This window comes from Myodes glareolus, chromosome 26 (assembly GCF_982192425.1).
Source record: "Myodes glareolus chromosome 26, mMyoGla1.1, whole genome shotgun sequence".
NCBI classification, from domain to species: Eukaryota; Metazoa; Chordata; class Mammalia; order Rodentia; family Cricetidae; genus Myodes; species Myodes glareolus.
In genome coordinates this window covers 32,544,660-32,560,538 of record NC_142051.1, presented here as the reverse complement: position 1 = coordinate 32,560,538, position 15,879 = coordinate 32,544,660, and the positions used below count along the sequence as shown (strand labels likewise).

Below are 15,879 nucleotides of genomic sequence, written 5' to 3'. Positions count from 1 at the left end.
CATTCACTTTGTAGCAGCTGCTATTCTTTACAGTGGGATACTACATTATTAACGGCCATATATTACACCTAGTCCTACATAAACACATAGAAGCAATAAATTCTAATATTGCTTACTACTTATGTTACTACTTATGTTACTAAATATTTGGAAATCATAGCTATTCAAAAAGTATTGTTGAGAGTTTAGTGGACCCTTTGGGTCTTAGATTATTTAACCATGTGCTCCGCGTATGTCAGGTTGCTTGATTATAGGGTTTTTCACAATTTAACACAGCCACGTGAGTCAGAGATTCTCAACCATCTTCTCTGGGGTCACCTAAGACCATTGGAAACACAGATATTTACACAACAATTCATAACAGTAGAAAAATTACATTTATGAAGTAGCAATGAAAATAATGTTATGGTTGGGTGAATGCAAGAGGTCTTAGCGTTAGAAAGATTGAAAACAATTTATATTATAAGCGATTGCTGCACAGCCATGGTATAGAGGTAACAAATGCTCTCACAGAGAAGTCAAGCCTAATGGCCAACATCTGCACAACACACTAGTGTAAGTTATGAATCATACTTGTAAATGAAATATCTGTTTGCATTTTGATACAGACTTAGACGATACATGGATACATGATCCTTGCTTTGCTGTTCCATTGATCGTCTCCTTGTTTTGTCTTTGCATCCTGAAATGTTTATAAAACAGCAAAAGTGTAAGCCCACTGACACAGGTGGAAAGATCCATGAGAGGTTCAGTATTTGGCTTTCATTCTGTGGGTGCCAGGACAAAAATCTATCGCAGGAGGTAAAGAGCTCATAATTTTAAGCTCATAAGTCCCTTTGAGACAAAAGCTATAAAGTTTCACATCACTTGAAAGTGTGCATTGTTATTATAATAAGAAAAGAGAAACAGATGAAAGCCAAAATTATTCAAAATGACTTTTACAAATGGACAGCATGTGTGCACATTGAAAATTTGTATTTATAATGTTTGTAGGCTAATTTAGCATCTTTTCCATGTCCCAGGTCTCCCTCCTTCTCTCACTGAATTGCATCTGGATGGAAACAAAATCACCAAGGTTGATGCATCCAGCCTGAAAGGACTGACTAATTTGGCTAAGTACGATAATTTATTGCTTTCTATCAAAATGATGAGGGTGTATTATTCATCTTTAGAAACACAATGTCGTACTTATTGTTTTTTCTTTTTGGTTCTTAGAGACAGGTTTTCTCTGTAGCTTTCGAGCCTGTCCTCGAACTAGCTCTTGTAGACCAGGCTGGCTTCGAACTCAGAGAGATCTGCCTGTTTTTGCCTCCTGAGTTCTGGGAATAAAGACCTGTGCCACCACCACCTGTCTGTTCTACTTATTTTTTAAACTATCTCAAGTTAATATGTTTTCAAAGGAACAGTCCAGCTAACCTGACAAATTCTTGACAAAAGTCAATGAACTATTATAATTACTATAGACAGCCAAATTGATAAAATATTTTGAGGATATTTTGCTGTTTATAGACGAATTGTACAGGTGTTCAACTAAAACAGGATTTCAATGCCCATTTAATACATTCTAATTTAGTGTCATCAAGGAGAAAGTTAAGAAATCTGTAATGATTCAATCCATATTTGAGAATGTATTCAAATGGCACCTATATGGACATAGAAATATTACTTTCAGAATAATTCTAAAGGAATCATCTAACATTTAGTTTCTCAAGAATTTAAAAGAAAATGTCACTGCAGATTTACTACAGACTCATAAAGAAAAATTTCTTTTTTTGTGGCCCTGTTTAACTGTATTTTTTCTTTGTACATTGCTAGGTGTTACTTTCTAATTTGGTTTCAAACCCTTCTGTATTTAAACTTGGTTATATAAGAAAAATCAAGTGAGGAATAGTGGTGTGGGAGAATTGTCTGTATTCTGTCAATCATATTTTAATAAAACGCTAATTGGCCAGGCAGGCAGTATAGGTGGGTAAACCAGACAGGAAGTAGAGGTGATGCAATGAGAACAGGAGAATTCTGGGAAGCAGGAAGCTTCCTCTGCCATTCCTGTGCAGACCACCAAAGAGGCAGCATGTAACCTGCCCAGTTGAGAAAGGTACAGAGCCGTGTGGCTAACGTAGATAAGGATAATGGGGTAACATAAGTTATAAGAGCTAATAAGTAGCCTGACCTAATGGGCCAATCAGCTTTATAACTTATAGAGATCTCTGTGTGATTGATTTTCTCTGGAACTTGCCGGTTGTGGGGTACTGGACAGGAACAGAAACCCCAACAAGCCGGCCCCACACGTTACAGAATAGTTACTTGCTATGTATATAGCTGAATATTCTTACAGAGCATGTACCTGCTGTAGCCTTATGTCAAGTCTACATAATAGATGAATAAATGTGCAGAGCACATTTCTTTATCCTTGAGAAATACCAGTGACCAAGTCAATAAAGGTACCTAAAGCTTCTGTGTGTAGTCTCCAAATGATCCAGTAGATGGGGAAGGGAAAGAATAAATACAACATTGCAAATATAGCTATGTTTCCATGTTATCTGAAATAGTACCATCTACAAAATGTTAGCCCTAATTTCTGATACAGAAATCATTGTTCACAGTAATTTACATCATGAGTCTTCTATCTTTCCTTTTCAATTAATTCCTTCTAGCTGCAGAAGAATGTAAGCAGATAAATTGCAATATGTATTACATTTATTTGTAATTAAGATATTATTTTTGTATTATTATGATGATGGTTAATAGCAATGTTGTGAGAAGAAATAATTTGCACCTCTAAGAATGGCAAATCATTCATAATATGTGTGTTTCTTAAGAGAAGATATTTATGTTATATGAAAACCAGTAAAGGGATTCTGGCATATTAAACTTTGATATTGATGGCATGTGCTATCTTAAACAGAACCTTGAGGTACTAATAACTTTTGAAAAAGCTAATGAAAAGACAGGTTTCATGGTAAGTGGATTCTGAATTCCATTTGATCACTGTATCTGTGGTTCCAAGTTTCATACTTCCTGAATGTATCAAATCCATTTCTCTTGGAATCAAATCCAGAGAAAATTGTTCATTACGCCATCAAATTACTGTGTTCCTTATTATTCAATGATGTTTGAACACAATAAATGTGTTAGTGTTGAAAATTAAAAAACAATAAAACCCGTGTAAAGAAACCAGAAACTCCTTTTCATGGCAGAGTTCCTGTTTATTATCAGAACTGTGTTAGGAGAAATTACCACACGGTCCTCTTCTAAGGGACAAAATATAAGTAATTATTACACATCCACATATAGTCATATATATATAGATATAGATATAGATACGTGTGTGCATGTATATGTATACATATGTACATATATATGACATGCAAATGCGTGTAAGACATCATGTCCTTTATTTGTAGAAATATTTTTGCACTGGTAAATGTGTTTTTTTGAGGTTTGTCACTGTTCTTTTAAATTCCTGAAGAAATATAGATTCTCAAGAATGCTTATTGATTGGATATATAAACAAGTACTTTCAAATACAATGAATTTTGAAAAAGTTGTTAGAAATTGGATAGTCTAAGAAATAGTCTACTGCAAAATTGATAATAGGGACTTGACATGTCATAAGGTATAGAAGACTTAATTCTGAAGTGAAAAACAAAAGGCCATAAATAATAAATGGACATGTGAACTGAAGGTAAAATCTAAATATTTTTAGCCAAGATAACAAGTCCGGTGGTTAAGATAATCAGCGATGTTATGCTCCAAAATCTGCTTATTTCAACCATTATTTCATAATACATCCAGGACCATACTTGGAAAGCTTTACTTATGTAATACCAGCACCTGGGTTCGAGTGTGCTCAAGACTTGGGCCTACCTGAAGGCTAGGGAAATCATTCTGCAGCATCTAGACCAGGCCTTTGCATGCTAAGATGCTTGATAAACATTCCCCTCCTTCCTTGCAGCTGTTCGCTCTCTTCTGTTATGCTGCGGCCTCATCCTGGCATCTGCCCTATGGATTAACATCTCTCTGCTCTGGGTGGTTTTATCCCTAGAATGTTTAATGGATTAGTCATGCCTCTAAAGCAAATTCTTCTGGCTTGGAATCCCATTAATATCATAGAAACCTCATTTGTTATGCCTTTAATTTAAGAAATATGAACCAAGACCTCAACCAAATAAATCTTATAAAACAGCAAAAATGAGTCAGATGTCTGAGTAGGGGGAAGTGAAGCATATATCAAACTGGTCCAGGGTGCTGGAAAATTCTTTTTTTTTAAAAAAATATTTATTTATTTATTTATTATGTATACAATATTCTGTCTGTGTGTATGCCTGCAGGGCAGAAGAGGGCACCAGACCACATTACAGATGGTTGTGAGCCGCCATGTGGTTGCTGGGAATTGAACTTGGGACCTCTGGAAGAGTAGGCAATGCTCTTAACCACTGAGCCATTTCTCCAGTCCCTAGAACTCTTTTTTTTAAATCTACTATAACACACTAATCCTACTTATTGCTATGGAGAGTAGGCTTACTGACATTTTAGAATGTTTTATCTTTAATTTCCCATGACTAAATGTATATGATAAATGAATAGTTGCTTCATTTCCAAAGTGCTAAAAGTCTCCTACTCTTTCTTTTTGCTCTTTCCCAAATGAATGTGAGTGTTCATTAAATGGAGAAATCAACTCATGATTATTTGTGGACTACGTCAGAGTCTATGCTGATTCTATGTTAGAACTAGATTTGCTACAAGACAGTTGCTATTCCAAAGGAGGGGTATCTGAGTAGTCAACTTAGAACACTGATTTTACACTTCCTAAGATGATCTCATTATGCTACAGAAGAATATTTGCTAGAGGTATCCATCCAGGAGTCCTCATAAAGGTCGTCCTGAGCTCAGATGTTAAGAGTAGGTTTTGGGGGTAATGGAGATGGTTCTGTTGGTGACATCATTGCTGTGCAATCATGAATATATGAGCCCATACTCCCTACTTTAAAAGCTTGGGCATGGTGTCACATACCCTGGAAGCTTGCTGACTGACTAGTTTGGACACTTTGGTGGGCCCCAGGTTCAGTAAAAGACTGTCTCAAAATCTTATTTGGAAAATTAAGGAGGAAGCAAACCAGTGTCAATATCTGGTCTCTGAACCCTTGTGCCAAACTCACACACACATAAACACACATATGCACACACACATACACATGCTCTTGCAACTTTGCAAACATCTGCACATATGTGCACACATACACAAAAAGAAAATAGTTTTCATCTAGATTCAGAAAGTTTGGGAAAAAAAACACTCAAGAGGAAAAGTCCATGCAAAAGCAACGAATGTGTCATTCAACTGCTCAATTTCCTACAGTGTAAGAAAGGGATTTTTGACAGCTGTGCACACCAATTTCTCAATTTCTGCTCCCTTCTGCAGGCTGGGGTTGAGTTTCAACAGCATCTCTGCTGTGGACAATGGCTCCCTGGCCAACACTCCTCATCTGAGAGAACTCCACTTGGACAATAACAAACTCATCAGAGTGCCTGGTGGGCTGGCAGAACATAAGTACATCCAGGTAACGCAAAGCCAGTCCTACTTGTGAGGACCATCTGGAGTGGAATCTTTTAGTGTGATTCTAGGAGAAGGGAACTCTTTTCAGGAATTTGTGTGTGTGTGTCATAGCCTTCCACTAGAACAAAATCCCATGCTAGCATGGCTAGATTGCGCTGAGAGCCTGAACCAGATATTGAACCCCTAATGTCACCTCTTAGCCTCACCTGACAGAATGAGTGCCTTCTTGTAAAGACAGTAATCCCATTTGAGTCTGGTCACTTTCCAAAGGTCTACCCCCACCCCATATTATTGGGATGGTGTGATTTGGGTGTATACAAAGTCACTACATAGAAAGGAACTTTTAAATATTTCGCATATAAGGTCTTACTGCATAGAAAACATGCTTGACTTATTAATTTTTAAAATAACTGTACCTCAACTGTACTATAAAACTCAGTGCTAAATAAGTATTTCTACTGAGCTAGGCTGGCTTATTATCCTAGCTCAGTGCAACAGTGCCTGTTGTATAAGTCAGTGGGGGCATAATGAGCAACAGAACAGAATTTTAACTATATAGTCATAGCTGACAAAAGCCATGCATTGAGTTAAGTTAATACAAATTATCAAATTACATAGCTTAGTCAAGATATGAATACAGGAGCCAGTAGTCCCATGGGTGATAGCCTCTGTGTCTATAAATCTAAAAATGAAAAGCATACATACTAAGTCGTAGCAAAAATAATCATATGAAATAACAGACTTATAGTGCTACTTTGAAAAACTAAAGCAAATATGTTTATTCAAGCTACTCAAAAAGCAGTACTTTTTACAATTTGTCTTATATACATCATTATTTTTTCTATGTCTTCAGTGCTTATTGGTGAAGTTGTTATTTATTTACTTATTTTGGTTGTTTGTTTGACACAAGGTCTCACTATGTAGCTCTAGTCATCCTAGCACTAGAGCACAGACCTATACAGTCATAACACCACTACAGCACAGTTTTAGAGAGGGAGGTAACTTTCTTGTCTTAAAAGGGGCAAGCTGTTCACATTTACCACTAAGGAAGACACTAGCTGCAGTTGAATTGCAAATGCTCTCTATCAAGTGACAAATTGCCCCTCTGTACCTAGCTTAGCTGCACTTTTGAACACTTTCTTCTTTGGCATAATTCTCTGTGCTTTTTGAGATGATGTTTTGCATTTCGTTGTCCATATAGTGTATTAAATTAATTTATTATAAGATGTTAAATCAGTTTTGAATTCTTGAGACAATTCATTTTTGGATATAATATACATTCTTTCTGTATGTTGTGAAATACAGCTTTTTAATATTTCACCTAAAATTTTAAAATTTGTGCTTATTTGACTATAATTTTCTTTTAGAGTTTTCAATCTGGCCTTGGTATTAGAAAACACCTACCTGTTAGGATGTGGCATCCACTTCTTGTTCCTATCCCTTGACATAGTCTCTCACTTTCAACCTGAGCTATCAATTATTACTAAGTATTACTCACTTTTCTTGACAAGTTCTGCTAGAATAGGGGACAGTAATAACAATATAACATTTTCAAAATGTAAAAACCCTGAAAGAATTATCAAAACTATTGCACTGGTTTTTTAACAATACTCCTTTCTGATTTCTAATGCTATCTGCCATTGTCCCTTTAAACAATTACAGGTGTAAGGGTATTTTAAACACTACACGGACATGGATTTCCCTGTTGGTAACAGATATTTGCCTTAACCCCAAATTTATTTTGCATTATTTTGCATTTAGCCCAGACTGAACTCAAACCCATGAGCATCTTGCCCCATCACCCAAGTGTTAGGGCTATAGCAGTGCTCCATCATGTCTGGTTGATGCCTGCTTAGTTTTTAAATAAACCTTGTGTCTAGCAACACTAAGAAAATTTATGAACAAACTGCCGTTCTATTAAGCATGAAAACAAAATGTATTTTATAAAACATTTTGGTGAGTTGAAATGTAATATTTTTAGAATAGAGTTTGTAAACTAAATATCAGCAGAGTATTGTGTGGGTACTCGTTTGTAACCTCAGAATTGGAGATGTTGAATCAGGAGAAGTCTGAGGACAAGTTGAACTACCCAGAAAGACCATCCCAAAGACCAATAAACAAAATAATAAATAAAAGGAAAACCTTATTAAGCCTGCTTTTGTAAATGCGATAGTTGTATATACTTAGGAATTTGAGTTTTTATTTAAGTTCTAATGTGTACATTTTCCCTTTTTTGTTAATTTCATTACACATTATTTTCTTCTATATATCATTATTAAGTGGTTTATATTTTGGTTTTTGCTCTAAAGGTTTAATGTCCCATAAAGATAGTATATGCTAAAAGCATATCTAATATGTGAAGCAATACCCATTCATTCAGGGTACTTCTTGACTATAGCAGGCACTGGAGATGTGGTCATAAACAAAGGAGCACATTCCTCATTACGCTTCTGCTTTAGATAAGAAACACAGAGAAAGCCAATTACACTGCATAGTGATAACCGCTATGAATATAAGATAGATATAACTCTGTATTAAGAATGACAGGTTGGGATGTTGAGAGAAGGGTTGTATGTTATAAGAAAATGAAGCAGAATGGTGTCAGACTGTAGGATGGGCAAACCCTGGTGAGAACTTTTGTTGTTGTTCTTTTTCTCCAGGAATAGGCAAGGAATAATTTTCACCTGCGTCTGTTTTTTTTTATGACATGGATATTCTCTTAAATTTATTTTTGTTCTCACCTCTTTGTTGTTGTGGTTGTTCTTTTGTTTTGGAGTTCATCTGGGATGTAATTTTCTTTAGATGGACTTCTGATAAAAGAAAAGAGAACTAAGGAGGAGCAACTAGCTGCTTCAATAGTTGGGGAAGAGGCCCTGGAGGCTTAGACTGGGCTGTGGGAGTAGACATGAGGAGGACCACTTCATGAACACACTTTGAAGAGGGACGAATGGGATGATGGAGTAGAGAGTGTAAGAGGGAGCTGAGTGCAAAAATAATTGTAGTGTTTCTAACATGAGCATCTAGAAGGATTGAGGTGTTCTTTACAAAGTATGACATCGTGAGAAAGGAAAAGCAACTTCTGGAGGGAAGGCAAGAATCAAAATTTGATTCAAGGAGTCATGACGCATGCACACCACCAAAAGGTCCAAATTAAAAATAATATTTATGTGAAGATCCTCAGCACCCGTATGGAGGCTAACCATTCTGCACTGCTTCATGCCGCAGGTTGTCTATCTGCACAACAACAACATCTCCGTAGTGGGCTCCAATGACTTCTGCCCTCCTGGCTACAACACTAAGAAGGCTTCTTACTCTGGAGTGAGTCTCTTCAGCAACCCTGTCCAGTACTGGGAGATCCAGCCCTCCACCTTCAGATGTGTCTATGTGCGCTCTGCCATTCAGCTCGGAAACTACAAGTAACTCCCAAAAAGGCCTCATTTATATAATCTGGCAAAGAAAGCCCCAAAATCCAATCTGTCAATATCATTACTAAAAGGGAAAAAAACAAAGAAAGTAAGAAAGCTAGATGATGGAAATTCAAGCATATTGTGAATGCCTTTTCCACATGACCTATTATGCATCAAACCAAATATGCAGATTGAATAATTGCCTACAATAAAAGTATTTTGCCTGCAATAGTCAGAATCATTTTTAAATGTTTCTGTAGATGTAAACTAAGCTATCAAAATCTGATGTAACCATAGAGGCCAACCATTTAGTAAAGCTCTCAAAGAAACCAAATATAAAGTCTTTGGTAATTCATAGAGCTAAATTAACTCTTTTGACACCAAGTCAAATGCCAAACTCTAGCAATGTATTAGTCTCCTTTATTGTTGGTAATGCCTCATTTGAATATGTAAAGTCAATACAGGCTCTGTAAAGTTTTCACTGCCATTATACTGAAAAAAATAAAATTTTGAAAATGCATTCAAAACGGATATATTTATAAATATTTAATCCTAAATATTCCTGAAATTTCTGGGCAGTTGACAGTAATAGTATATATTTTCAAATCCTTAACCCTTTCTCTACTCTTTCTGCTTTCATTTGAGGGTGGCAATGAGTAGTCTCTACGTTCAGTGTTAAGCTTGTAAAGCACAGAACAGATTCCGTTGCATTAGCATAGAAAACTCATATTTCCCGTACTCATTTATGAAATCAGTTTTAAGAGAACTTTGAGCACAATCAGGTTGCTGTCTAGACATTTCTGCACTCACTGGTGTACTGGAAATCGATATAGCCTTTAGTTAGCCTCTGACTTCATGAAAACATTCTTTTGAGTTGGATTTTGAAACAGCTATGGAATCCTGCAAATAAGCATGCCTCAGGAGTGGATGGCTGGGCTTAGAGAATTTATGACTTGGAATGTTTGGGCCAGCAATACCTAGTGGGAAACTATGGGAGAATAGCCTGTGTCAGCTGCAGAGTTCATGTCTTATCATCAGCAATCATAAGACAGTAATTTAAACCTGGCTTTAAGCACAAGGAGCTCCAGTTTTCAATCCCAGAAACAAGGAATGAGGGCTCCCATTTCAACATCTTCTGTAGCATTTGGTGTCAGTTATTTCGCTGATCTTAGCCATTCTAATTGTGCTAAGATGAACTTTCAGAGTTATTTTAATTTGCATTAGCTTAGTCACCAAAGATAATTTTTTAAAAAATAACTCTTAGCCATTTTACTTTTCTCTCTTTCTTTGCATATGCCTTCCGAGCACTGAAGGATACCTGAAGTATCCTTACAAGGCCAGTATAGCTTCAAACTTGTCACTTGCCTCTGCTTTCTACATACTTAGGTCATAGGTGTATGCCATGACGACCAACTTTGAATTTGAATTATAGTTCCAAGCAGAAAATCTAGAGATAGATGGTTCTATTGTCTAAATGACCCAGTGTGCAGGCCAATGATCAACCTCATGATCCTGTATTCATTCAGCAAAGATCACTGAGGCATACTCTATGAAGACAGCAGAGTCTACTTACCTAGTAAGGGTGGAGGGAAAGACATACTCAGTATAGAAACATTCTTCCTCCATATCATTGCATTCCAACCTCACATGCTCCTCCCATTGATTTCTTCATTTGGTAGAAAACCTGCAAGGACAGGCTGTGGAAGAGGAAACACAAGAGTACAGATGTGATTCTAGCATCTAGCTATTTTATTTCTTACCACGAGAGCTCTCTGTTCAAATCCATGGCCCAATTTTGATGGGTCATTTAGTGCTTTGCTGTTTTTTGAGTTCTTTATATATTCTGAATGTAATCCACTGTCAGAGGCAGAACTAGAAAAGTTTGTCTCTCGCTACTTGGGCCTCCTCTTCACTCAATTGACTGTTTCTGTAGCTGTGTGGAAGCCTTTTATTTTAATGAGGTTCCACTTATTAATTGTAGCGCACCATGCCCGTCTGCGCTCCACGTGCTACCATACAGTTCGTGAACCAGGCAAGGGGCTAGAGCCCGAAACAAACAAAGACACACAGACAGAGACACGGGTCATCCTTGAAACAGGAATGTCCTTTAATTGTGTCCTGGGGCAGCTTATATAGGAATCCTTAGCTGATAACCACGCCCCAGCCAAACCCACCAGAAACCACTCCCCTGCCATCAGGAACTCCTGAGGGTCTCATGCTCAGCGCAACTGCAGGCTGTCTCAGAACAGAGGAAAAAAAGTTGTTTGCAAGAATTCAAGATCTGGGGATTCACAGCTCCCAACAATTAATTACTAGCTTTAATTCCCAGGCAAATAAAGACCCATTCAGAAATTCTTTGGCTACACCTGTATCTCATCAGGGTCCTGCCTAATATTGTTTGTTTTTGAGAGTTCACATTAATGTCATTAATTCATTTAGACTTAATTTCTTTACAATAAATATTAGTAAAAGCATATGCATATATATCTAAATGAAGTTAGACCGCTTGGACTGACAGTATTATCCTCAAGGTCCATAAACTATCTAATAAAAATCTCAGTGCCAGGCGTGAGAAACTCCTTAATGTACTTGATTGGGATAATTCATGAGACTCCCAAAACAATAAATTGCCTTAGTTGCCTCCCAGAAGTTAAAAATTAATCCCTGTTGCTGAAGAATCCATGTATCCAGGCATAGGCCGTGGAGGCTCAGGGCTGTATCTGACGGAAACGCCTCTAGACTCTGTACTTTCATAGCCCCAGACAATGCTATGGAAGCTACCAAGGGAAGGAAGCGATCCTATCCAGTTGTGAACCTCACAAACCACAATGATCAAGATTCCAAGACATCCCTAAAGGTGCAATGTTGGCATTCATTCTTAATGGTAACCAGCATCTGTCTGATTGGAGTTTAGGAACATATAACAGGAGGGAAATCATACTAAATACTGGAAATCTAGTCAAAGACCCAGGACTTATGAAATCATATATTTTAGGGGAAAATCTGCTGCTACCACGTTACTAAACTTCATAATTCCTAACTTCATTACAAACATTTAAACCCACAGACAAGAGTAGGTAGCAATGGAAAAAGCTTTTCTTTGCAACAGAGAAAAAAGACCAATACAGAAACCAGGACTGGTCACAATGCAGAGATTAACTGATTGGGAGGAGCCCAGCACCAGTGGATATAGCGGATATAGCTACAGTACAGTTCCTGCTCCTAATGCTCAGAGGGTGTTGCAGAAGAGGGGTCAGGGAGATTGTTGAAGCCAGAGGCCCAGGGAATCTTCCATGAGATTCTGTCTACCAGTATTCTTCAGCCTAAATAAAACCAGAACAATGACAACACCAATAAACATGATAACACACAAAGGGGGAAATCTCACAGAATCCATCCCTAAACAACATACTACAGACAACTAAGGGATGCTGAGGGTGAGAGAAGTCATCTTCCTCCTTGAATGAGTCGACTGATTATCCAATACCAGGTAGTCTGCCTTGAAACCATGTTATTCAAGCAACAGTGAACAGATAAAGAAGATTGTATATCTATATTTATGAGAGAGAGAGACAGAGAGACAGGACATTAACAATAACAACTAAAGAAAAAGATACAAGAATTTGAGGGGGCAGGCATCAGAGGGATTGGAGTAAGATAGGGAAACGGAGGGGAATGATGTAATTATGTTTTAATTTTTAAAAAGTGTGAAAAATAAACTTCCTTATAGTCAAGTATCAAGGAAGTCTGTTACCAGTCTCTTTTAGTTTTATATTAAAAGGTTCTCAGAAAAAGACATATAGACTGTTAAAAGGAAGACACATTAATGAAGGAACTATTGTAAGTGTACTCAGTTTCTTGAATCAAAACAAAACCAAAAACTAGATGATGATCGGATTCTTAGGATGGGCCATGGTGCAAATAGCTAATTGTACAGGGGAGACAGCAGCGCTTCTGTAGCCAAATATATATATATATAGGGATCCAACTCCAATGAGCTCTGATTCTGGGAGGTCTTCTATTTCTACCATAGTGTAAGCCAGATGCATATCACTTACTTCTGCTTACTCCTTTTTTTAGCCTTTTATTGATTTTATTGAGCTATACATTTTTTCTCTCCTCCCCTCCCTTCCACTCCCCTCCAATTCAAACCTCTGGTACCATAAAGGTCAAACCCAGTGGAAGTAACTAGAGCACCAAGAAAAGAACAGGACAGTCACCGGAGAATGAGAAGATCAGTAAAACTGGAGAACTCATAGATATTCAGTTGTTGAATGAGTTCTCCAAGTTCCAAATAAGCACTGTGGTCACAGCATTCAGTGTGTACTTTGAACCCTAGTCATAAGTTCTACAAAGCAAAAAAAAAAAATGCTATAAAAGTATCAGTTAGATAGCTCCATCAGTAAAGTGTTTGCCAGATAATCCTTAAGTTCTGAGTTCGGTTTCCAAAGCCTATATTCACAAACAAGGCATGGTGGACCCGTTTATATTTCCAGTATTGAGGAGAAAGAGACAGGCAGATCTCTAGGGCTTAATGGTTAACCAGCCTTGTCTAGTCTGCAATCATTGGCCATTGAAGAGGCCGTGTTACAGAAACAGCAAGGAGGATGACATCCTCAGATATGACACATGAAGTCCACCTCTGTCTCTTCATCCATGTGTACACTTGTGCATGTGCTGTGACTCATACGTGTACCCACAAACAAGTAGTTACAAATACACATATAAGGTACACAAAATATGTGATAAAAGTTTGTCCCACTGGTTTAGTGTGGTTCTTTAACAAAACTTTCTACTCTATATATCATGGATGCAGGTATATTTTATGTGTGCAGAACTGAGCGGGCGAATCAGAAATACTGTGGTATATGTAAAGACCAGAAGACAACTTTGCGTAGTTTCCTTCTTCCACATTTACATGGGCTTTGGAAAATAGAACTAAGTCACCAGGCTTGGGTGATAGGTGTCTTCTCCTGCTGAAGCATGTCAGTGGTCCCAACATCTGATGCTTCCTTATTTTTCATGACTAGATCAGAGTCTTAAAGCACAAGGGTGCAGTGAGAATATTTATTTACTGCCTATTGCACCTTAAATATTTACCAGCAAAATCATATTCAATGCTTACAATGACTGTGTGGGCACATGTCTATATTTATCAGTCGTTTTACCAAGAGACAGCGAAGTTCCAGCGACATCAATTAACAGACCCGTGGGATGAAGCTGTAAACAGGGAAGGCAAATGTCCCATGATGTTTCTTTCCAGTGCTTTAGCACAGGATGTACTCATTTCAAAAAATCCCCCAAACAGCAATACCATTTGCATCCCCCAACAAGGGTGTGCAGTAGTCTAATGGACCACAACCTGCATTAACATTGCTGCATTCCAGAAGAGGTGGGTTTGTTGAGAAAATTTTAAAAATATAACATTATTTTTAAAATGTTCTATATTTTCATTACCCAGTCCAGTATTTTCTAACTACATTTAGCTGTAGACATGAGATAAGGGATACTACACTAAAATGATAGAATTTTAAATGTAATGCATCTACTCAGGTATTTATTTGAATGTGGTGGTGTGCTTTTATGTGCTCAAGTATATCTACCCTTGTGTGTACACAAGGAGGCTAAGAGATAATGACAAAGGGTTTCTTTCTTTTGCCAGAAGGTCTCAATGAACTGGGAGCTTTAAGTTTTGGAGGGACCTGTTGTCCATTCAGTCTCCAGGTTGCACCTGTACCCAACCTCTTAACCTTAGGCTGACAGGCACATGCAACACTCCTGGCTTTTTTAATGTGGTGCTGAGATCCCCATGCTTGCTCAGCAAGCACCTTAACCACTGAGCCATCTCCCCAACCCTGAATTTAAATTTAAATGAGAACATACAATTGATTGACATCATATTGGCTTGGGTAAATATAGTCAGGAGCTTCTAGTGATTTTAAATACCACTTTTAAGGAGTGGATCTTGAGCCAGAGGAAAAATATTCACTAGGCTTATGTCAGACACATGATATAAAAAATATGAAGAAAATGTGACAATTGAACTTAAGGTCATAGTAGTTTAATAGCGGATATAATAATTGAATAAAACAGGATGGATTTTTGGAATTTATTAATATATTTGACATACAGAAAGTGACTGAAATATATCAAGAAACATTCCATCATAGAGATCTACTAATTCACAGTGTGACCAAGAAGAACTGGATGCATTCCACCAGTCATAGCAGAAGTGCAAAGGAACATGGAAGATGCCAAGGGGAAGCTGGCAGTTGGCAAGAATGATTGGCAGATGACAGTGGCTCATCAAGGAGGCTGGGTGGGAAAAGGCTCTTCAGAGCTGAAAGGAGGTATCTGGAGGAAGCACTGTACCTGGGCAAGTCCCTCTGAGAGTTGGGTCCAAAGGAAGATGTTGTGGTTGGGTGTCAAATGTCCCCTGCTGGCACACATAGTGAACACTTGTGAGCTAGTTGCTGTTTGAGGAGGTCCTGTAACTTTTAGAAGGAGCATACAACTAGGGGGCAAACCTTTAAGTTTATAGTGTGACTCTGTTTCTTATCATCTTCCCTGACATGAGCAGGCAAACTCATGCCCTTGCCATAACAGCTAGAAGCTGTTTCCCACCACTGCCTTCCTCCCACCAAGATGTGTTGGGTGCTCAAACTATGATTCACGTAAACCCTTCTTTTCTCACTCAGGCATTTGGTAACAGCGATGAGATGAGTAACTAATACAAAGGCCATACTCAACTTCTCCATCCTCTCAAGGAGCTATAGAAACATACATTTGCATTTGAGATGGATCTAATGGCGGTAGGAGAAGCCACCAATTTCCTCCTCTCTGAATGTCCAAATATGTTCCAAGGAAAAGAAGAGAAAAGAGATTTTCTTTGAGGACATTCAATTCAAAGCCATATCT

At 37.7% G+C, this 15,879-nt stretch overlaps 1 protein-coding gene across 5 annotated transcripts in view; it reads left to right on the top strand.

The window, feature by feature from the left end:
- The window catches only part of Dcn (decorin), a 34,064-nt gene extending 24,576 nt beyond the window's left edge, over positions 1-9,488 (top strand). For all 5 annotated transcript variants that reach the window (XM_048418551.3, XM_048418548.3, XM_048418552.3 and 2 more), the window contains exons 6-8: positions 1,023-1,116; positions 5,420-5,558; positions 8,780-9,488. In XM_048418551.3, the coding sequence (XP_048274508.2) occupies positions 1,023-1,116; positions 5,420-5,558; positions 8,780-8,974 (428 nt within the window). In that variant the 3' untranslated portion in view covers positions 8,975-9,488. The remainder of the gene's footprint in view (positions 1-1,022; positions 1,117-5,419; positions 5,559-8,779) is intronic.
- The last annotated feature ends 6,391 nt before the right edge of the window (positions 9,489-15,879 follow it).